Source organism: Pezoporus flaviventris, unplaced genomic scaffold, assembly GCF_033815535.1.
Source record: "Pezoporus flaviventris isolate CSIRO_AGI_PZ_B2104156 unplaced genomic scaffold, CSIRO_AGI_Pfla_v1 ptg000002l, whole genome shotgun sequence".
In the NCBI taxonomy this organism is placed as follows: domain Eukaryota; kingdom Metazoa; phylum Chordata; class Aves; order Psittaciformes; family Psittacidae; genus Pezoporus; species Pezoporus flaviventris.
Genome location: NW_026892550.1, coordinates 24,931,730 through 24,955,114, shown reverse-complemented (window position 1 = coordinate 24,955,114; position 23,385 = coordinate 24,931,730). Strand labels below are relative to the sequence as shown.

At 37.7% G+C, this 23,385-nt stretch overlaps 1 protein-coding gene across 13 annotated transcripts in view; it reads left to right on the top strand.

Moving 5' to 3' along the window:
• The window catches only part of FRYL (FRY like transcription coactivator), a 136,012-nt gene that overhangs the window by 24,451 nt on the left and 88,176 nt on the right, over positions 1 to 23,385 (top strand). For 11 of the 13 annotated variants that reach the window (XM_061472281.1, XM_061472328.1, XM_061472307.1 and 8 more), the window contains 2 exons: positions 16,132 to 16,331; positions 22,318 to 22,371. In XM_061472281.1, coding sequence (XP_061328265.1) covers positions 16,132 to 16,331; positions 22,318 to 22,371 — 254 coding nt within the window. Of the gene's footprint in view, positions 1 to 3,026; positions 4,784 to 9,501; positions 9,522 to 16,131; positions 16,332 to 22,317; positions 22,372 to 23,385 lie in introns of those variants that run through there. The other 2 variants (XM_061472336.1, XM_061472343.1) reach the window with 2 other exon arrangements.

Here is a 23,385-nt window from a genome sequence, read left to right as displayed (position 1 = left end):
TTATTCGGTTTCATTTTATATTTGTTTGCAGTTTTAATGTGAAGGTTATGAAGAATGAGTGTCAAAACGTGATAGTGAATATTGGATAGCTTTAGCTATTTGGGGGCTGGGAGAGGTGCCAGAGACCCATGAGGGTGTGGAAGAGCACGTATGCCATCTTGACAGGATCTTCTCTGTGGGGTTATCATTTCAGGAGCCTCAGTCCCCGATTCCTGTGGACTGGGAGTTCTACCCAGAACCTGTAGGCTAGGCCTGAGTTAACCTTCCCAGTTACTGTCACTGTGATGTGTGTGTGCTTTCCATGTATCTTACCTAAAGAAATGTTCTAAGGGGGAACAGGATGTTTCTAACCTTCAGTAGACTTAACTGGTCTGTGTTGTTAACTTGGAGATGCTTGCTCATGTGTGGTCTGTGTTGTGACTCCATTGAGGTGGCAGTGCCTTGTGAAGGGTCACAAGTTTTCATCAGCATCTACAATTAGGAAAAAACCTGGTAGATTTCTTGCGTTTCCTCTGTTTTCCTGTCCTGTGCTTCTTGCCAAGCGCAGCTGCTTTAGCAGGGTATTGATAACATACTTTTTGTGATTAAACACTGCTCTTCTCATTGAGTTGTATGTGTGGCCATGGAGCAGCAGAGCATTCGTTGCTGGTCATTCTGCCTCCTGTTCTCCATCTGCAGAGAGAGAAAATGATAATCTCATTCCTCTGTGGGTCTAGCAAACTTGCAGTCAGCTCAGAAGGGAAGTGGGCTTTTTTAGCGTGATTAAAACAGCTTGGTGTTTTATGGTGGCGTCAGTATGCGACCATACAAATTTAAACACTGCGTCATTAGGGAAAGAGATGTGAGTGATGAGTTCTGGATGTGAAACTCAGATTTCTAGATCACTGGCTGAGAGTTTAACTCGGCAGAGACCAGAGCTTGTTATCGTTTTCTGGTTTGCATTTGGTTTCCTTCCAGGTGTCAGGACCAGAGCACTCTGTGCTTTGAGGCCCTAACCCCTGGCCGAGCTCCATAGTTTCATCGTAGTCCCACTGTGGCCAGACTGCTTCCCTGCTCTCTGCTTCTACCCTCTCAAAAGTTGTTCATTTGTTAATCTAATCTGTGTTTTGTTACTGTAGAATGATTAATGAGATAATGCTTTCTTAGGATACATACAGATTTTGCCTGTGTAGCTGATAGACTGAGGACGCTTGAGATCCAAAATCTTAACCAGAAAAGGTGAGATTTCTGGGGTTGAGTGTGAATAGCTGGCCAACACATAAAATCAGTTTTGTTAATAGTATATTTGAGTAAGAATGAGCCAAGTATTGCCCTGTTTTCAAATAATGCTACCAGTATATTTCCATATTGCAGCTTGGGAGATGGCAACGTTGGCTGGCTATCTGCTAATTCTGGTCACTAACCTAAGCGACTTTATTACTGTTTTTCACCAGTAGCAGTAGTAAGGACCATTATAGAGAATACAGCCATTTATTAGTGATACCCTCTATGAGGAAATTTTACCCTCTGCACCTGAAGAAGGCCAGATGTTGAGGAATTTTTAAAGCATAACCATAATAGTTTCATACTTTCTTCCAGTATATTTCTTCTTTTTATTTTTTGTAGTGAATTGTATAATCTAAATACCATGAAAATTCTGCTGCTGTCATTAATGGCCAAGCCATAAGTTGGTGTGGGTGCATACAGTTAGATGCCTAGTTACTTTTCAAGCCTCAAAACCCAGTATTATTCTGATGATTTCAGTTCTGAATGTAGCTGTGATACAGTTCTTCTGTCTCTTCACAGGCAGCTCTCTTTAAAGTATGGTTCTATCTTTTACCATATTTTTATTCCTGACCATCAGCCTGGAAGACTTCAGAACAGATTTTATCATACTGCATTTTGTAGGCGAGCGTCTCTTGTTACTTTACTGATAGACTGTGGATATTTTCTGTGTCTTCCTACAGAAATATGAATCCTACTATTTAACTTTTATCAGAAAACAGTGTAGGAAATATTGTTGCAACACTGTATAAACCATATAGCAGTTGTAAATGTGAGACCTTAGAAGAGGGAAAGGAGATATTACTTAAAATAAGAACTGGGGGGGGGGGAAGGGGTTTTCACTTGCTCTCTCAGTCTCTCAAGTCCCAAGAGCTCCATCAGCAGGGGGCAGGGTGTTCAAGGTGTCTGTACAGCAAAAAGGCGCCATGAATGCTTATATCTAGCTGTTAAGTCTGGAATCCGTGGTTTGGGAGGTAAGGATGCCAGGTGTCCCAGGTTCCTCTTTTGCTCCCAGCAGATTCTGGATACATGTTTTTGCAGCTGTCAGAGATCAGTGTTTCCATTTTGTCCCACCTCTGTGAGTCGTTATGAGTCACCTTGGTTTAGATCTGGGCATGCTGTGAAACTGCAGGTAGATGTGAAGGGGTCTCCATGACCTGCTGACACGGGTGCTGTTCACACAGGCTGTGCTGAGATCCCCACTTCCCCATGTACCTCTCCAGCCTTCCCAGACCTTCCCATACCAATCTGAGTCTCTCGGTTACAGTTCTCTGAAATGCTTTTTAGAGCTTTTAAGAATGTATTGAAACCAGATAAAGGTTCTTATTGTGGGGAAAGCAAACTACTTTCTGAAGTAAACTAGAGTCAGATAAAAAGTTAAAGTTGAGGAAGATAAAAGGAAAAAACGTTTTCTTTTACCTTTGAATTCAAATACATGCAGCTCACATCTTTTAAATGACCAGTTTAGCCATGTATTTTGGAGTTCTGTGGACAAGCGTACAATAATCTGTTTTTATTTCAGATATGACTAATCTCCTCCTCTGGAACTGACAAAAAAGCTGCTAACTCTGAAACTTGATGTGTTTATGGTGGCTATGAATAGCCCTGCATAGCACTTAGTATTGTCTCCTTACAGAAGGGCAGTTCCAGCGCTGGCTCCGTCTGCATGCAGTGTGGGATTTTTTTGCCAGGTTTGTGTTGTGCCCTTGCCTCAGCCCTGAAGGCTGTTGTCTTCTTTTTCTAAGGAGTTACACAACTTCACATTCTTGCTAGTTTAGTTCCATTTGCGATTAGCGTAGATGAATTTCTTCAGAAGGTCTGGTTACAAATAGAAGTGTCTCATGCTTGCTTTTAAAAAGTATTGTGGACTAGGGCTTTGTGTGAACTAAGAAGTGCTGAGGAGCCTCAAAGTACAGTTCCCACACTAGCCACAGAAGCAAAACAGATTTGGTGAGTGACATAGTGAACAATCCAGAATGTTCTAGGTATTTGCTGATTTTCACATTTATCAAACATTTTTCCTCAAGGGAGGGAAAAAAAATTAAAAAACAGACATCCCATTCTATCAACAGCTCAGCAGCTGATACTGATGTTTTTCTGTAGAGTCTGGTGAATGAAAGGACTTGGCTCAGAAGAGTACATTTAGTAAACAGAAAACCACAGAGGTCTACAACTGATTTAGAAACGGAGATCCACAGCAGTGTTGTAGGATATGTGTGTGCCATCACAAGGAAATTTATGCTCTAGTTGAAAAATAATCAAGCTTTCCTGTGTACTAACTCTTTATTTAGCTATATTGGGAACTAAAGCCCATCAGAGTTCAGAATGTTCAGAAGAGCTGATTCCCTCAGTGCAGAGCAGAAAACTTTAGGGAACGTGTTCTTTCTTTTGGCAATTAAATGCAGATAGTTATCTGCATGTGTGGATAATTGGGTTTTGTTGTTTTGATTCCTCAGCAAGCTTACTGTAAGAATATACCTTTGAAAATGTTGATTTTTTTTTCATTTTTCCCTCCTCAGCATGTTTGTGTTGAACATGACAGATTGAGTTAGTCTTCAGAGATTTATTTCCCTTTTCAGCTTGTATGTTCATATGGAGGATTACTTGACAGAACTGACAGAATCGGAGCACAGAACAGTTGTTCTTTCCTGAAATTGAGTCTTAATACATGAGACTTATTCTAACCCTCATTCGTGTATGCTTGAGCGTATTTCAGTGCTCAAATGTATTTGTTTGTTGATTCTTTTTTAAAATCTTTTTGTGTATAGCTAGCACTTCAGTTTTCAAACCATACCTCAGTGTCAGAAATACTATTATATTTCTGATTACTTCACTAGGCAGTTAGTGACAAAGATGTGAAAATGATCTGTATGTAGACCCAGTTTGGGCTAATGTAATGTTTTGAGCTTTACCTGTAGATAACTTGTACATTTTTAACTTGTACCTTTTTCATCTGAAATATTAATATGCTTATATGGAGCATATTAGAATACATAAATTTGGTTTCCTTATAGTTTAATTTTTTTTTTATGATACATAATTTGAAGTTATTGATTATTTTGTAGCTGATGCTCCAGAGTCCTTTTACAAAATAGTTATGTCAAAGCTGCCAGTATTCATTACTTTTTGCATTTACTCAGGAAAGGTATCAGTTTGACATTAATGAGGATAATTGAGGATAATGAGCATAATGAAGATAATGAGGAGAAAAGTCTTTTCCTCTTTCTACTGGGAGCTGGAATTGTCCTCTTCTCACAAGGAAAGAATAAGCAGGTAGTGGGAAGTGGGGGTTAAACAAACTACCTTGGGTTGTACTCGGCCAGAGAACTCTGCAAAAGCTGCTGGCTTCTGACACTGGTTTTGGCAATAGTATCAAGCACAAATTTATTGAGCATTTTTGACACTTTTTGTCTCAGTACAGTGCATCAATAGGGTTTTTATATCCTTAATTCTTCAAACTGAGGATGTGGAGCTTAGTTTATCCAGAGAAATGTGGATTGGAGAAGATGGAAGAAAATATGTAAGTTTCTTTTTCTGTTTGCTGGTTAACAAAGGCATGGCTATGACCACTTTTTTACTTGATGCATTTGTTCGTGTGTGGTGTATATGATACGTATCTGTTAATATATTGAAAACAAAACCATCACAGATTGTATGTTTGCAGTGATAAGCATTAGAATTGTTATCTCTGCAGCTCATATCAGTGTTTTTGTATTCCTTTTGATGTTATATCCTTGCCTTTGTTTTAGTTTTTTAGATACTACTTCTTAAAGCAAACTTTAAATACTAACTTCTTAGGGTTTATTTTGTGCTTTTCTCTTTTCATGTAATTAGCGTCCCATAAAAATGAAGTCTTCATCCAGAGTAAATTCACTCTCATTGTTGCTGTGGAAATGTGTGCTTCCTAACTTGTAGACTAACTTGTAACACTAACTTCCTAACTAGTTTATATGGAAATCTGGAATAAACACTAACATATGTGATTCTCTTTCCGTCTCTTCCTACTCTTCTAGTCCCCAGGCCTGACTGGTGTATCTTTCTACTATTGCTTTTGCGTCCCTTATGCTTTTTAATTTAACATCACTTAGTCAAGCACTGATACAATTTTATTGCCTTTGTTAGTTCATGTTTAACATAGGTTTCAGAGCATCACTGATTTCCAACCTGGTGCAGCCTTCAGTTTGATAGCCCAGGAGCGAAAAAATAGATTTCTCTGTTAGGAGAGAAAAGTGGTAATAGGGATTTTTCTTTAGCAGAGAAGTTCCATCATCCCCCCCCCCCCCCCAACCAACCAACCAACTAAAAAAAAGAAAACTCAGAAAACTCCACAAACAACCAAAAAAGTCTTCTAATGGCAAAATATTGGAAAATACTGATACAGGTCATAGGATTATGCATACCTCAAACGGATACCTTATTTCTGGGACCTTATTGGTGAAGTTTGGGTCAATGCTGCAGTGTCCTGGGTTCAGCAGCAGCAGTCATTTTTCTCCATCTTAGTAGCTGGTGCAGTGCTGTGTTTTTGACTTTTGGCCTGGGAACAGTGCTGATAACACCCATGTTTTCAGTTGTTGCTCAGTAATTTTTACTCTGACCAAGGACTTTCTGAGTCTCATGCTCTGCCAGGAAGGAAGGGAAGCTGGGAGGAAGCAGAGACAGGACACCTGACCCAAACTAACCAAAGAGGTATTCCATACCACAGCATGTCATGCCCAGTATATAAACTGGGGACAGTTACCCAGAAGGGTGAGATCACTGCTGGGGTCGGGCTGGTGGGTGGTGAGTGGTTGTATACTCTTCCCTTGTTATTTCTCTTATCATTATTATCATTGGTGGTAGCAGCAGTGGTTTGTGTTATACCTTAGTTACTGGACTGTTCTTATCTCAACCTATGGGAGTTACATTCTTTCGATTCTCCTCCCCATCCCGCTGGGAGCAGGGGGAGGAAGAAGAAGGGAGAGTGAGTGAGTGGCTGCATGGTTCTGAGTTACCAGCTAGGCTTAAACCATGACATGTGGTCAGGTTGGGAATCCATCAACAAGCCATTGGATGGTGTCAACATCTTTAGCTTTTATATCATCAGACAAAAGTTGTTACTCTTCGTATTTAGAGAAAAAATTGATAGCATGAATCACTGAAATCAATGCCAGATAGCTGGACATCTGAGCTGAGCTCCTTGCAGTTGTTCTGCTGACTCCAGGAGCTGGAACTGAATGAAAGATGTGTGGTGCTTTCATGAGTTATGGCCTCTCGGCTATTACGTGAATGCACAGTAGCATTCATGTAATAGCCTTAAAAGCATGATAACCATGCCTGGTATGGTAATGAGCCTGAGCTTAGAGGTCCCTTTGAAAGCCAAGGAATACTACTAGCTCAGACTTAGTTGTGGCTTGATAGCATTTTCTGAAGGGCAGGCAGATCAGGACTAACAGAACAAGCCAAAGTTACACTAGTCTATCTTTGCTCTCCATATTCAAAAGGAAGTTGTCATCTTTACCTCTGTTGCAGTAATAAATTTAAATATAAAACCAGTAATGAATTTAAATATAAAAGCATCAGATATTGCTTAGAATTAGTAAAGTGAGTTGTTCTCCCCCCCACTCCCCCTTTAGTCATGCTAAATTAATCATAGAATTGCTTCTGTGTTTGCACTGTTACTGAAGGTATGGCTTACAAAGAGGTAGAAGCCTAACTTTGAGGTATAGGAAAATTAAGAAGTTTTGCAGTTTTTATGCTTATGTGGTTGGCTGCTCTTTTGAGGGAATACAAAATTTGTCCGTGAATGAATCTTGGCAGTTTTATATGCTCAGCTCTTACAATTCAGTGTTTTGAAGGAAACTGAGATTTTGGGATACATACCACTGTTACTTGATAACACTGCCCTAGTACTTTGCTGGTGCGGTGGGGTCATGTTAAGTCTTCACAATGTCTACTGGGGAAGAAGACAGCAAGTAACAGATGTTTGCTTGGGGTCTTATGTTTTCCCTAAGAAGTTTTGATTACAGAACTGTTTTCCATCAGGAATTTGTATATTAAGTCTAACTTGCTTTATTTTATGTGCAGCTTTATATTGAATCAAAACCTACAGGTATATAAAGCTTCGAAAAAGCATTTCTGATAATTACCACTGGGAATTTAACTTAACAGCCCTGAACCTTTACATTCCTGCCATTATTCTACTTCCATATGTGATGGATTGTGTTCTTGATTATGGACAGATAAAAGAAACATTCCATTCTTTTAAGCTGATCTTGTATGAGAACAGCTTTCTGACAGGCAAAGTCTGTTAAATATAATAACAGTTTAGAAGTATGCTGTTAGATAAATGTTACGCCTTTCTAAGTGAAGGTTTCTTTGAAATTAAATTTAATGAAAATGGTTTATCTGAAGAGGTTTCCTATTCTGGCAGTTGTTCTAGAAAAGGAATTACATAAACTACATTTTTAATGGTCTGACACTTTAATGGTCAGGATTTCCTGATGGCATGCCATAATCAAGAATGACTGGGCAGGACTTGAGACAATTGAGTTCAAACTGATTTCCTCTTCCCCCTCCAATTTTTGTGCTTTATCACATTGTTTTCCGATGTGTATGGTTTGGTCATTTGGCATCTTGTGCTGTCAAAATTATGGTTTTGATTTCTTCGTTTTTCTCTTCCTGTCTGATAAAAATCTACATGCATGGTCTACCATAAAAGGCTCTGTAAAGTGGTTCACATAGTGAGTTGTACTTCTTGCATATGCTCATGGCAATTTCAGCCAGCATTTCCCATCTACGTCCTATCTGTTATGTTGTTAAGGATTTTTAAAAGTGTGAATATGTAAAATTGCATACATCTTAGTTATATTTTTTGTTTAATTGTTAATTTCTTGTTTGTGAAGGTAGTTACTTGCACCATAGATGGGGCATTCTGCCCTGCCATCCCATATTAATGAAGTTAGAATTACATAGCATGAGAGATGAGGTGAACTTCAGCAAATATCTTTTGAGACTGTAGCTTGTAGAAGCCTTTGCTGCTCTTGAGTCCAACATTCTCTGTGGACAGAGTGTGCCCAGCAATGACCAATGTTCTGTTTCTGAATGGCTGCCTTGGATGTCCTGTCACTGTCCTGAATGTCAGATCTCACCTCTTTTTCAACCATTAAGTTTCTTAATAAAGTATTTGTGTTTTCTCATGATAAAATACCCTCCACCTGAGATAGGTGGTTGTACATGATGCATATGGCTATTGTTTGTCATGTTCAGTCGCAGTTCTGTAGAGAAGCAGGTTCTGTATATACAGCATGAGGATAACTGAGGATAACATGTTACTCTGCTGACAGTAAAGATTGTTAAAAAAGCGTTATGCCAAATGAAAATCTGAAAATTACAGTTTATGAAGGAAGTTGTCAGAGATACTATTAACAGCAGTGGGCAAAAAGTCTACTGAATCTTGGGAGAAGCAAATCTGCCTAGTTATAAATCAGAAAATCAGATTTGAGGATCATCAGTAGCAGCAAGACTGTGTCTGCTAAGGAATTATAAACTGGCCCGGATACCTAGAAAACTAGATATTGCCAGATCAAGATTTTATGCCTTAGGATTTCTGCTGTGTTGGCCTGAAGTAATGTTTCTATTACTGTTTGCTAGCAGAGGAGTCTGCCTTTTGGAGAAAGATGATTTCTTGCCTGTGTTTTAAGAGGCTTTGAAAGCAAGAATCAAGCTTCATGCGAGGAAGTAGACAAATTGGCAGCTGCTCTCCTAGTTGAGTCAACTTTCCATAAAGAAAGTGTGTTCATATTTGTTGGGGATAGAAAATGATTTGTATGATAAAGCTTCAGAATATTTCAAAGAGGTTTTTGTTCTGTGTTTTTTTTTTTGAGTCAGCTGCCATAATACCACAGTTCGCTCCAAAACCCTTGTTTTCCTTTCCATATTCCCTCCCAGGATATCTTTCACATTTTAGCCATATGTTTAATTAGCTACTTGTTGAAATAAACTTATCTTCTGATTATTGATGCACCATTCATTTACATTTCTATTTTACAGAGCTTGACTAAAATGTAATAGAAACATATTTGAAACTCCTTGGATAAATTGTCAATTAGGGAAGTGTTTCTACTGCAGAAGTAAAATATGGGTTCCAGTGTAGCCACAGAGGGGAAGTTATCAATATACATAAAACCTCCTGTCACTGAAAGGTTTGACTTGGCTTTACAGATATTACACTGCATTTGCTGCTGAACTAAGCCAGTTCTAAACCTGTTTCTACTTCACAGGTGGGTAATCCATTCATCTTACTCTCCCATGACGTTTTATAAATGCATGATGGAAGTACCAGCTACTGCTGCTGGTTATTTAATTACTTTCATCAAATTTACATAAAATCAGTGCAAGAGAGAGAGGTGAATAAAAATTTGCCATCTGGGCTTTTAGTCCATGTGGCTTGTTAATGAGAAAGTGGTGGTTCTTTGCCTGTTCATATAGTGTAATTGGACACATAGAGCCATAATCTTTGTTAAACATTTTCCAAAGATAATTCACTGTGTACTGCTAACACAGAGAAGAGAGAATGCCATATGCCATGTCACTGGGTGAATTAGTTGTGTAGTTTGTGTTGAAAATAATAGGATGTTTGTTCATCAGGAACTGTGGATCCAGACTAAGACATGAGAAATATGGGAGAAAGAGCAGATTTTGTTTTTTTTTTTCTTCAGTCATGTATATTCTAATGTATTTGGATTGACTTAAGTTTTAACCACTGTGTTTATATCTGTGGTGTTTCCTATCAGTAGTTGTATATTATATAAATGAAAAGAATATCTAGGTAAAACAGTCTATGAAAATTTGTGTGGTCAGTGGACCTTAATAGATATATCATTTCACTGGCAACAGTTGTGGATTTTACTCACATTATTTAGGTTATCCTAGGTGACATGGCTATGATGGAGTCAGGAGGCTGCTGTACCTCTCCCTTCTCTTTTAGGTTTTCATATAGGTATTAAGAATAATATTTTATTAGGAACTGTTTTTTTTAAATGCATCCTAAGAGTGCCTCAGAAATTGGCATCTAACAGAAATTTATTCTCTTAGTCCATCTAAATGCATCATTAAGAATAATACACATCACTGACAAGGTTGGAATAACATTTATGTATAACTGGAAGTCATTAAGTATATAAGTATATTTTACAGGTTTGTAATTTCTTTTTTATTGTAATCAGTTAGCATCGTTTAAAATGGGTAACATTTTGCTGGCAAATGAGCGCTAATGAAATAACTGGATAAAGGCAGTATAAGGGAGAAGCATCCACCATCTCTGTAAAAGACTGGTGACTCCAGCATTTGCGTGATACTGATGAACCAAGAAACCAGCCAGAGCCGCCAGTGCAGTGGTGCTGGTTGTGCATGAGATCAGCTGGGTTTTGGAACACGAGAGCTAGTAAGGCAGTAATAAATCCATTTTACATACAGACTCCATGCACAATCACTAGTGGCACGTAGTTCAAACAAAAAACAGTGAAGTAGACTTGGCTGGTCTACAGTGCTGTCACATGCTTGAGCAGCCCAAATGAACCGGCTGGATAAGTGAGTAGCAATTGTATCCTCCCATTGCTACTCTGAAAGCAAATCCAAGAGATTAAAGCAAAGGTTGGCTCTTTTTTTTAAATATTTGTCTATAGACTGGAGGTTAAGATTTGGAATGTGCATCTGTTATTACAGCAGTAAAAGTTCAACTTCATTGTCTTCGTGAAGATGTTCACCATTTCTCTTATTCTAATCATGAGAGTTTTTCACTGGTCTGAGTAAGAAGACTGAAAACAATAGAAACCTGGTGTTCTACAGGAATTGTAGAATTGTGAAATAATGATAAAGTTATTGAAGAAGTTGTCTGCTCTAGAGAACAGACTGCTGGTCTGGGGTACAGGAAACTTAGGTTTGATTTTTTGTCTCTGCTCATAATTTGTTGGGATGATCCTGGATAGGTTGCTATCTCTTTTGGGTATTGACATCCTTGTTAGGGAAAAAAAAGGATACTGAAAGCTTGTTGCTATGAAGCACTCTTAACAAGGTATGTTCCCATGTATATTAATATCCGTTCTGTGAGGTAGGATGAAATGTTCTTGATGTTTATCAGAGTAGAAGACATGGAGCTTCATTAAAATTCCTTTAAGTAATAGAGATAATATTTTCAATCTTTGGGAATTTTCATGTTGTCAGTTGGACATGCAAACCATATGCTTGCAGCAAGTGTCACAGGAAACTTAACAAACCTGTGGTATTAAGTGTGCTGAAAAAATAATAATGAAAAGCTTAATTATTAAATGTAAGCTGTGCAAAATTGTTTACTACCTTAGCAATGAACTTAAAAATAGCACTGAAGAATATTATCTGCTTGAGGAAGACTATGGATGCCCTCTATAGTGTGATGAGTGTCTTTATTGTATAGTTGGATACCTTATTTAAAAACATAATTCTAAATGTGTTTTCAGGTATTTTGAAAGAGGGGAGATGCCTGATGGAGGTTTTACGTCAGTCCAACCCTTCCAACATTCTGAGAAACAGTAGCAACCGAAAGCAAATTTCTGTTAAAGACATGAAACACTTGGAAAGTTCTACTTAAAGCACATATGAAACGTCAACACTTGGCTAAGTGTAAAGTAGTACGCAAGCAAGTGTAGGAAAGCTAAAAATGATCATTTCACACTATTCATAAATTAAAATGCACTCATAGACTGTCACAGCCTGGGGCACATTTGTTACCTTTTGGTACCTGCTTGTATGTTTAAATCCGTAATAATCTTGTTGGTAAATAGGATGCTACTTATATCCTCAAATACTTGTTGCGTTTGGGCTACACAAAAAGAAGCAGGATGATAAAAATCGTGTTCTTTAATATCAACTTGGGTATTAAGTAACCTTTCCTAGTTCTGGACGTTTAACATGAAACAACTTCGTTTCTCATTTGGCGTACATCAGGGCATGTTGCCTTTTGACCTAGGAGTATGTTGTCTGTTTAATTATCCTTTGTATTGTTCTGCTGTTCCTTGAAACTATCCAAACAATTTGGTGTGGCCCTAGCAACCAAACAATACTGTTTAACAAAGATTTCCTAAGGCACTCGCTCCCAGATTTCCCACGTAGTGCTAGTTCGCATCGGGGCAAACAAACAGGATATTGTTTCAAGTGGATAACACTCAATGTTTTCAAGTAATTTATGAAAGTAGTTTTTTGTTTTTGAACTGTTGTGAGTGGTCTCATTTTTGATAGCAGATTTCATCTGAAGTTCTGCAGAATGGTCCATGTTTTGAGGCTTCAGAACAATGTTCAAAACATACATTTCCTCTGGCAGCTAAGAGCAGAGCATGCCTTATGCTTTGATGGCAAGGAAGAGCAGAAAGGAATTATTTAATCCTGTCCTGCAATGAGATTATTTTTTCCATTAAACATGCTATTTAAAGTCCACCTAGACCCTTCCTACAGTGTTATCGATTGCAAATTCATGAGTAAATGAATCCCACTGAACATAATTATACCAGATAATAATGTTGCTTGACCTAGTTAAGAGATCCGATAACAGATTTTGACTTTTCTTTAAGCCTACTATGTCTTCTAACTTACATTTTCCTATTAAATACGGTTAAGCTTCTGTCCCTTTCCCCCTCCTGTGTTTGTTTTTGTTTTCCCTGTGTGTGTTTAACTAACGTGACTAGTTTTACGTAACAGATAAAATCATGAACATTGTCATATGCAAGGCAAGAATCATTAATGTGAGCCATTAATGCTTCCATGAATTAGAGTCCTCAGCAAGTTCACAGATGAAAGTAAATCCTAGTAATTTATTCTGTCTTTTCAATACATTGGCACTTCAGCAGAAGTAATATATTCGTAGTCTTCTCATGGCACCATTGTTAATTACTTTGGTTTAAACGTGTTTCCCTTGTTTTTGGGGGGAAGGTTTATTACCAACTGAAGAGCTTGTGCATGTGAACGCAGATTATTAACACCACTGGGAAGGATATCCTTAACTCTGCTTTGCTGCCGGGAGAGTAAAAAGGCAAGTGCTGCCCCTGCACTGACCCTCCTCTTTGTGCTGGCACAAGCGTGTATGTGATCATGTGGTGAGTGAATTGGACGACCGACTGGGTCAAAATTAACCTGAGGAAAAGAAGTAATGCTGCTTTTCCAGTTCAGTTCATTACAGCTTGCACAGGGGAGGACAAGAGCTTGTTGAGCACCAGCTTCTCAATGTTAAGGAGTGTGGACTGGACTGGGGTTATGGCATGTTCCTTTAAGTCCTAGTCCTGATAGTGTGGGGATTGTGGCACACTCCAGTAGGTAAGTCTAGAAGGAGCCAAAGCAACTGCTGTGCGAAATTTCTTCTGACTAGGAACAGCTAATGATGTTCAAAAGGAGATTTAAACTTCTCTCATTTCTCTTGGCTTCAAGATATGATTTAAAAATAGAGTTCAACAAAGCTTTAGCTTTCTCAGGAACTCTCATATTTAGGATAAAAGCAACTGTTTACAAAGAAATGTGTTGTATCTGTTAGGAGTCCTTAGGTTCTTGATTTTTTATTTTGTTCATTTACAGATAGAGATGAAACAAGAGTTGTTAAAAATTGCGTGTTGTAGCATTTTTCGGTGTCATACTTGGTGTTCCTGTTTGTTACCTGCTATGGCTAGGAAGGATGTATTCCTTCTTTTCACCTCTCTCCTCAAATCTGTGCTCTTGTTCTTGACATATAATGCATCTCTCATTTCCTGGGCTGCCTTTAAAATTATAAGGGCTTAAGAATGACAAGTGCAAAGATGCTGGAGAATATGGACATTGGAAAGAATTTTAAAGCACCTGACACGTTTTTGCTTTTGTACTGAGAGACAAGGCAGTCATCAGATACAGGGCAAGAAAAAAATTTCTGTAAAGTGAGATGTTTTGGGTTGTTGTTCTCCTTTTGCAGCATGCACTTTGTTCTGTTTCTTAATGACTTTGTGTACTTTCATCTAGTGAACTTCCACCACTGGGACCTAGAACATGGCAGTGTCTTTGATCTCCCGTTCCCTGCAGTGTGTGGCACACACTCTTCTGTGTCTTTTAGGACCTCTGTTACCAGGACTAAAGTGCTAGATGAAGATGTTAGAGTATGTTCAGGAATTCTTTATGGCATGTGGAGTGTGCGGGAGTCGTTCTGGTGTTGACCCCAGTTGCTGGGAGCTCAACTTTGTGACCTTGGCAAGTCCTTCCAGCTTTGAAGACAGCATACTACAATTTGTGTGAAGGAAAAAAATACACATTACTACAACTAAACAACAAGTTTGTGCAAAACTGAGGTGAAAAAAACACAGGTCACGTGGTACTCATGTAACCTTATGCAAGGTTACGTTACCTTTTGGTTAGAGGCTGAAGTAGTTGTGACTGTTCTGTTTTCACTCCCACTGAACTGCTTGCTTCATGAATGTGTTTGATAAATGATTGCTTCCAATTGAAGTTAAGGAAGTCTATGTTATGTAAAATGTAACTTTCTGAACTGATAGAAAAAACTGTGAATGGCTGAGATTCAAGAGACTTGGGAAGACCCGAAGGGAAGTGCTAACAGTTTTGTCTCCGTGGCAACCAGTATTCTCATGAATGAGTTGAATGCTAAAAGTGTTTGACTAGAACTTGTAGATAATATTTAGCTATTAGGAACGTGTACAAGTTGAAAACAAAAATTTTGCAGGTTCATCAGGATTGGCCACGTGCATCTCCTCATACCTTAACTGCAGAAAGCGTTAAAGCAGCTTACCTGAACAAATCACAATATGTAATACAGTAAAACAGACTGAGGCTAGGCTTCCTATACAACTATCTTAGGAAAACAGGTAAAATATCAATAGGTAATTCTTAATATAAATTCTTGATATCGATAAAAAATACTGTCTGCAGTCATGGAATATACTAGAGAAATACCAGACCTTACGGGATAGGTCTGGGGCATCGTTTGAGATGTCAATAGATATTTTGATGTATAGTGCACAAGACAAGAATTGTAATTATTTACTCTTGGTAGTTATGTGTGTGTTAAACTCATGTATGAGTGAGATCTGATACCAGATTTTTGGGTACTGCAATTCACATTGGGTGAGTGGTAACTGTGATAATAAAGAAATGCTTTTGAGTTCATAGGGAGGAAAGTAAAATTAGAGGTGGATAAATATATGTAAACTTAGTATATAACAATTTCAATATAAAGGTGAAAGCACTAATCCTTAGAGGAGTCTAATATATCCAGTGTTACTTATATTGATCAGTAATATTTCTGGTAAGATTTGTGACTAGACAGTGGAGAAAAAAATAGCTAGCATGACATGTCTAGAAAGGCTTTGCCTTCTTATTATGAAAATAACCTTACTGACAAAAAATGCCAGGAGATGCCAACGAAATATTTTCTCAGTAGTTGTTCACCAGGTAGAAACTTGAACTTCACAAATGCTTCATAAAAATTGAATCAGGCAAATGCATCTCACAGTCTAGGGAGATAATCCTTTACATTGAACCTTGTAATTTTTACTTACACTTGAACTGAAGATACCGTGTATTAAACGCTGTAATTTTGGTTATCATACAGTTGTATTCAGAATAAGGCAGTTCACACAGTGTAAGACAGTTTTACATGTTGTCAGTAACAAAAATGAGTTACATTATAACCCTTCTCCAACTTACAGTAGAATTTCCCACCTAATTAAAGAAGAAAATGTAGTTGGATGTTAAAGCTACTTAATTCCTCCTTCTGGTTTACAGCATTTACTGTGTGAATATGTTTGTGTGGTGGATGGGAAAGTAAGAAGTGACAGACACTGTGTTTAGAAACTCTGCTTATAGCTTTTTATTTTATTTTTTTCCTTATAGCCTCCACGCCACCCAGCAGAGTAAATAAACGCAGAGTTTCTCCAAGTGTTGTTTCCACCTGGGAAAAGAGAGGCATCATCATGTCTAACATTACTATTGATCCAGATGTCAAACCTGGCGAGTATGTCATCAAAAACCTCTTTGCTGAATTTGCTGTTCAAGCTGAAAAGAAAATTGAACTTGTAATGGCTGAACCTTTGGTGAGTCCTTTTTTTCATAGTATCCCTTGAAATGATCCTGCTTTTTTTCCTAAAGCAGGCTGATTTATCATGTGTGGTTACTGGAAAGATATTGTTGACTTTTCAAAGGGATTACTTAAAGAATAAATAGGCTTCTGCAAATAGGGTTGCTACCTGGATTATGCTTTATTTGCTTCTATTAAAACTGTTATGTAGTGGTTACTGGAAACAAGACATCGTAGTATTTGTAAGTTCTGTAGTTATAAAAGGAAACAACAGCAGCAAAAAACATTCCTTTATTAACACTGTAAAATGTGTTTCCTGTTGATGCTTCTTTGAATTAATACTTTGACAATATACGTTTGCGAAAAGATGCATTTGGTTTGCTTTCCAAAGTAATGACAGTAAGACCTGGAAGAACATTTTAGCCAGCATATATTGCACATTGGGCAAAATGTGCAAAGTCCTGCTGGTGAAATCCAGTTTTGAAACTTTAGGAAAAAAAATTATTAAGCAGTCCAAAAGAGCACAAAAATGGGGCTAAGCATGTTTTGTCGTGTCAATGATGGAATCATCTTCAACTGAAACTGTAGATTAGTAGATTAAAGGCTGAGGAAAGTGAAACACTTCGTACACACCTACGTAGGTAAACATCATATATATGTGTGTGTGTGTACCAGGCAAGCCCACAACTTAAACATAACTTGTCGGTTTCCTTATAGACGTCCAAAAGAGTCAGTACTCAGGAGGGTTTGCTGAGAAAGCACAGAAACTTTGTAGGAGAAGGGGCATGCAAATAGTGAAGGGTGCATGGCTAAGAAATGAGAGCTGCAGGGGTGATGATGCTGTGGGTGGAAATGAAGAGTGTGCCATGTAGGGTGCTCTGTGTGCCTACTGCTGTAAATGCCACTCCCTTGGCCACTTTTCCATTCCTCTGCTAAACATACAGGGAGGGTAGTGCTTGGCCAGAACGACATAGAAATAATTTGGATGAATTGAAGAGGGCTTTTCCTGCAGACACAGCTAGTTTGGAGTGAAATCTCCTAGCTGGAATACTGATAGAAGGTAAATACAATAGCCCTGGAGGTCACTTGTGCTGAAACATTTGTTCCTAGACCAAATAAATCCTCTGACAACAATCCCAGGCTGTGTCTCCCCTCCATGCTGGTGACTGTTAGTTATACAAGTTTTTTTTCCATCTGTTAATCATACAAAATCTCAACATCTCACCAGATTAAAAATTGGGAAACCCGTGAAACTAATGAAATAATGCACTTTCAGTGAAGAGTGATTCCCAGCTGTGTTGTCTGTTGAGGCTTTATGCATGAAGCCTGCCTTAGTCAGGATATTTTACTAATAAGATTATGAAATTGGTATCTTGTGTGTATACAGGATGTATAAAATTCTTTGGGATAAAATAAGAAATTCTAATTATTTCTGGAGTAGGCATTTGTGAAGGTCGTTAACAGTTCTGTCTGTGTTCATTTGCTAAGTGGAATTCCTTTAAACAAAATGTTTTTTAATGCAGTCAAATGTAAATTTACACATACAGCCAGCATTCCTTAATTTATATTGGTAGGAAGGAAGGAGTATATAGAAAACCAGCAATTTGAAAGAGGTGCCAAAAGCCGTGGAAAAGTGAAACAACCTGAGCCTGTGTAACACAGAGGTAGAAGGGAATCCTTAGGTGTCTCAATGAAAGGAATTACTGCAATACTGAAGTGGTTTTACTTTTGAATGTAGTATTTGCTGTAAATACTGAATAGTCAGTTCTAGTGCATGACATTTAAAAAGAAAGATAAAAGGCTGACTGGGTACAGGAAAGGCACTGACTAAGATCAAAGAAAAGGCTTTAATGGAAGAGAGGAAAGCCCTTTATCATTTTAGTGTGATTTGATTTTATGGGATGACTTGGCTACAAATAATAATGTGGAGAATATATATAGTGTTACATAAATCTGTGTTAGATGAAGCTAGGCTGTTGGATGAAGCTATTGGAGAGTTTGGAGCCAGACCAATTAAAAGTGGGAGCTAGACGCTTTTTAGAACTTGAAGATGAAGATGCCAGTAGGGGAGCAAAATTTAATTAAAAATAATAATAAAAGAATAAAATCGTAACTTTAGATCAAGACAGCACCTGGGGGTGGTGGAACAGCACTGTTTCGACTAGATGTATGGGTTTCATTAGAAGTAACTGACCTTTGGTTTTAAACAAGGGACTACATGATTTCTCTGGCTGTGAATTTGCTTGATACTCAGTGAGTAAGAAAGGAGTTTCCTTTCACTGGTTTTTAATTATGAATTCTGTGCTTGTAAAATTTTAATACCACAGAGTTTCCAAAGTTACAGAAAGAGCTTATCAACAAATGCTTAAATGATTCGAATAGTGAGCATAGCCCCAGGAAGGAAGATCATCTGTTTAGTGAGCAAATTAAATTAAAAAAAATGAAGCCACCTTGGTTGGTTGATTGTTTTTTGTTTTGTTTTGTTTGTTAAATTAATGTTTCTAAATTTCTTGTGGTAATAGTATACAGTTTATAATGGGCTCAGACACAATTTACTGTAGCTTAAAAGACTCTTCATCAGCTGAGCAGGTTGACTTGAGGCATGATACCAGCCTTCCCCATGTGTGAAACAAACTATACCAGTGAAAAAGATTAGTGACAAACTCAGTTACCCTGTATTTTGTAAGGCTGCATGTAAAAATGGGTTAGAATTTGAGCAGGGAGTTCAACATGGTGCCACCAAGTTACCAAGCTGTTAACTAGGTAAGCTGCTAACATACTAAATTGTTTGAGTTAAGTCAAAAGTAGCAAGACTGTTTAAGCCTGTTGCCAATGCCAGCAATTTTATTCCATCGTGGAGATACTGAACAGTGTTCAGACTAGCACTGTATGCTCTTTGCAAGTCTGGTTTCCTACAGCAGCTTGGAGGACAGAAGGAGGCAGGCTCACCTGAGCCCCCTGCTGAGGGGTGCCAGCCGCCAGAGGGCGAGCCGGTGAATGCTGGAGGGGGGCCAACGGGTGGTACCTTTTTCCATGGGTGCAGTTGTTTGCACAGCACACACACGTCGGCTGCATCCTGATCTGCTGCCTGCCATATGTTGACATTTCTGCTTTACACAATGGATGCAAACTCCTCTTTGGTTAATTCAGTAGTTTTTTTTTTTTCTTTTTCTTCTTTTTTTCCTTTTTTATTTCTTTTTTTTTAATTTCATTTGTAACAGATAAATGCAGACCTGTTATTTCCATCTCTTTTTGAACTTCAGGAAGCCAGGAAAATAAACCTTACATAATTAATTCAGTGAAAGTTTCCAGACCTTTCCTTTATGCTGTTTGATAGATTTTTATAAGTCATGTAAGATAACCAGTGCCGTGACAAAGAAGAGTTAGGAGCAGACATGGAACGAGAATTAATTTTAAAACCATAGAAGTAATTCAGAGACCTTGATTAACCTGTGAAGGGTTAGAGTATTATTTGGTTATGTCACGTTTGTTTGGTCAGGGTTACATTAACTAGGGTGATATTTACCTTTTAGCAGTAAAGATCTTTAATGCTCAGGAAAAATTATGAAGAGAGGATTGTGAACTTGTAAGGTTTTCATTAATTCTGATACTAAAAATCTTATATCAACATTTGATGAACAGAAGTGTCTCAGTACAGAAGCTGGGAAAAAGTTAAGCTTTCAGAGCCATCTTAACATTTTGCTATCTGTTGACATGGACTTCAGCTTCTTTGTCTAAAGACTTACAGATCATTTCACTTCTCTTTGGTTTAGTATTCTTTAGCTATTTTAGACGCATGCAATTGATATAATAAACCCAGTGTTTGTTCACCTGTATAGTAGCTTTGTAGTACCACAGTGGACATGTGGTGTGTCAGAGCGTTGTATCGTAAGGACACTTAAGGAACCTGACTTCTACCATCTTCTTACAAGAAAGTCACTTCTCTGTCTTCTTGGGGAATAGTTTTATGGTTACTTTCTTGCAGCTTATTTAGCAATATATGATGTTTAGATAGAGTGGAACATTTCTTGTGTTTCTGCTTTATGGATAAGATTACAATAATTTGTGCCATTTATCTAAAAACATAGCACAGATAACCTGAATTTACCTAGAGTAGACATTTGCTTATAAAAAGGGGGGAGGGAGGAGTTCTAGTTAAAAGGGAATTCTGATTGGCAAATCATCTCTGGAGCTTTTAGTATATGCTGCAAAACGTGAAGTCACATAACAGTATTTTGAACAGACTTTACATGTAAAATTATATGAATTTGTAAGTTTAAAAAAAGGGTTTATTTGCCACTATCTGAAACCTTTTCCCCCTTGCTGTTAAATACACCATGAAAGAACAGTGGGTAATGCATCAATTGATGAACAAATAGAATTATTTCAGAGTATTAAATGCATTTCCTGAAACCGCTTTATTTTTTACAATATTTTTACTTAAGCATACTGGCACTGAACATGAATGACTTTTCTTGGACTATTAAGTAGGTTTCTTTGGCTTATAGAAAATGACTTCTGAATTGGTGGCTATATTATGTCAAGTTATACTTTTAGGGTAGGGAAATGCTTTTTGCCTGCGCAACGTTGAATTCAAGTTTTCGGAGGCTGTAGTAGTTGCTAAAGATTGTGTCCTTTTGAACACCAAATACAGCTGCACTCATGGAAGAAAATGCCAGAAATTGCCTTGTATTTTCCAGATTACAATTAGGTTGAGTGATAATTGTTTGAATCTTAGACTTTGGACATGCAATCCTGATTTGTATCTGTTTACCATACAGCCTGTCTGTTGCAGTCTTGCAAGTGTTAAATGCCAAGCAATATCAACTTAAAATTTTTTTGTCAGCAGCCTGACAGCCTGGATGTTGTCTCTTACTAAATTACTAATCAGTTATTTTGTGTCAAAAACCCCTGGCTATCAGTACTGCTGACACCTCCTTTTACAGCTCAGACCAGGCAGATTAACAGCTCTTCCAGTTTATTAGCCGACTTGCTTCATAAACACTCTTCGTTTGCTTTCCGCAGTCTCATGTGACCTAGTAACTCGGTATCTTTAGTACTTTTCCTACTTTCCTCATCAAAGGTACCATTTTCCCTGCATTTATAATAAGGTGAAAAGTGACTTAAAATTTCTTGAAATAGCAAGAAATGCACATCACATCTTTATATATCTAACTGCTTTGTAGTGTGCCCTTAAAGCTGTTACTGTGGCACTTGGCTTGATGTAAATCATTAATCCTCAGAGCCAGTATGTTGTGTTTTGTGTAACTGTATGATTTGGTACTCTCTACAGTGACTAATAAGAATTACTATTACAGTACATGAGTATTTTGTTTTCTTAATGCTTTAATTCTCACTAAATTATTTTGTTGGTTAATTTTGCTTTTAATGGAGCAGTATGTCTTATGGTACTGGTAGCAATGAAATACTGTAATAATTAAATTCTGGTAATACTGCATTTTTTTGCACCTGACAAAGTTATTTCAGATGTAAAGCAAGTTACTGACATTCTCCTTTTCCTCAGCTAGGCTTTCTAGCTATTTTTCATTGCAGTTCAGGGAGAGTGCAGATTGGAACAATTGTCTCTGCCTCTGCGAAGGCATTTTAAAAGTAATTTTTTGTAGCTTAGAGTAACTGCCTTATATGAACATGAATATGCTTGTTAATTCAGATGAGAATGGCTTTCCTTCTAAGTTACATTTGGCAGCCACCGCCAGCTATCTCTGTTGAGCACACTGCTGTAGGCCCTGCTGTTTGGAGAGGTGTTTGACTTTTTTTGTCAGTCTTTAACATTATTGCTACCAAAACAATCTTAGATCTGTATTCTTAGATTATGCGAGTACGCTTCTCATCTTCAGAAATGATTTTACCTGAAAAATAATGCAGCTGTTCATATTGCAGGTTTTTTTGTTCTGTAATACAACTGAGAGAAAAAAAGGGATCTTTAATAATAGTCAGTTGCATTGTGAAATTCATGTTTCTCTTTATGTTTTTTTTTACAGGAAAAGCTGTTGTCCAGATCTCTTCAAAGAGGTGAAGATCTTCAGTTTGATCAGGTAGTACAGTTGAAGGCAATTTTTATTGGATTAAGGTGGCCTCTGTTTTTGCAGAATAGTGATTCCACTGTTTTATTAACTTGGAACATTCACGTCTGAATCTACGTCAGAAGGCCTTTATTTTCCATTGTAGAGTATGATAATAAGAACTGCTAGAAAAGATCAATTATTTGAAGGTGGCAGTGAAAGCTGCTGGAGGAAAGATGTTGAAATGTGGTAGGTGCCAAAAAGACTCAGTTTATTTCTGTTCCTGGTAACAGGCTTTGTGTAAACGCAGCCTATATCACTTATTGTTTCAGTGTTTGGGGTTCTGCTTTTGTAAGCAAATAGTGTTAATTTCAGTAACATGGCTTTTACTGAGGGCTTTTGATTTTATGGCAGAAGGCATAAGGTAGTGTCAAAATGCTGCTTTGTCCTTTTCCGAGTGTCTAGTTCCACTGTGAGGCAATTCTGTTTCACTTAACAATAAATGAACTGAACCTGGAATAATAGCTCAATATATTAATGTTCATTGTCTGTATTTCTCATCCTTTCTTGGCATAGGCATGTTTTTGTCTTGTAACTGCTTCCTCGCGATGGAGAGACAGCATTCAGATAAACCCTCATTAATTGTCTGTTTCTGTTCTTAACAGCATCTTATTGTATGAAGTTTAGTGTTCTATCCATATCTTCTGTAACTGTATTTTTGTTACATGCTCTCCATTACTCCTCAGATATAGGTATTAGACATTGCAGTGAAATCTGTGGATCTGCCCCTACTTTTCAGTTAATAGCCATCTGTGTACCTAATCTCCCTCCTCACAAAAGAGAAACAAATAATAGCACATAGTATTTGATGCGTAATTTTCTTTTCAAAGAAAAGTGGCAAAAAAGACACTACGAGAGATCTCACATAACCTTTTAATGTTTTCTAACCTAACCTTCTGTAAGGCTATTATCTCCTAAGTTAAAGTTTACTCATAAGCAAGGAAAATGGGGGAATAAGACATAAATTCTTTGGTAGCTACAGTATTT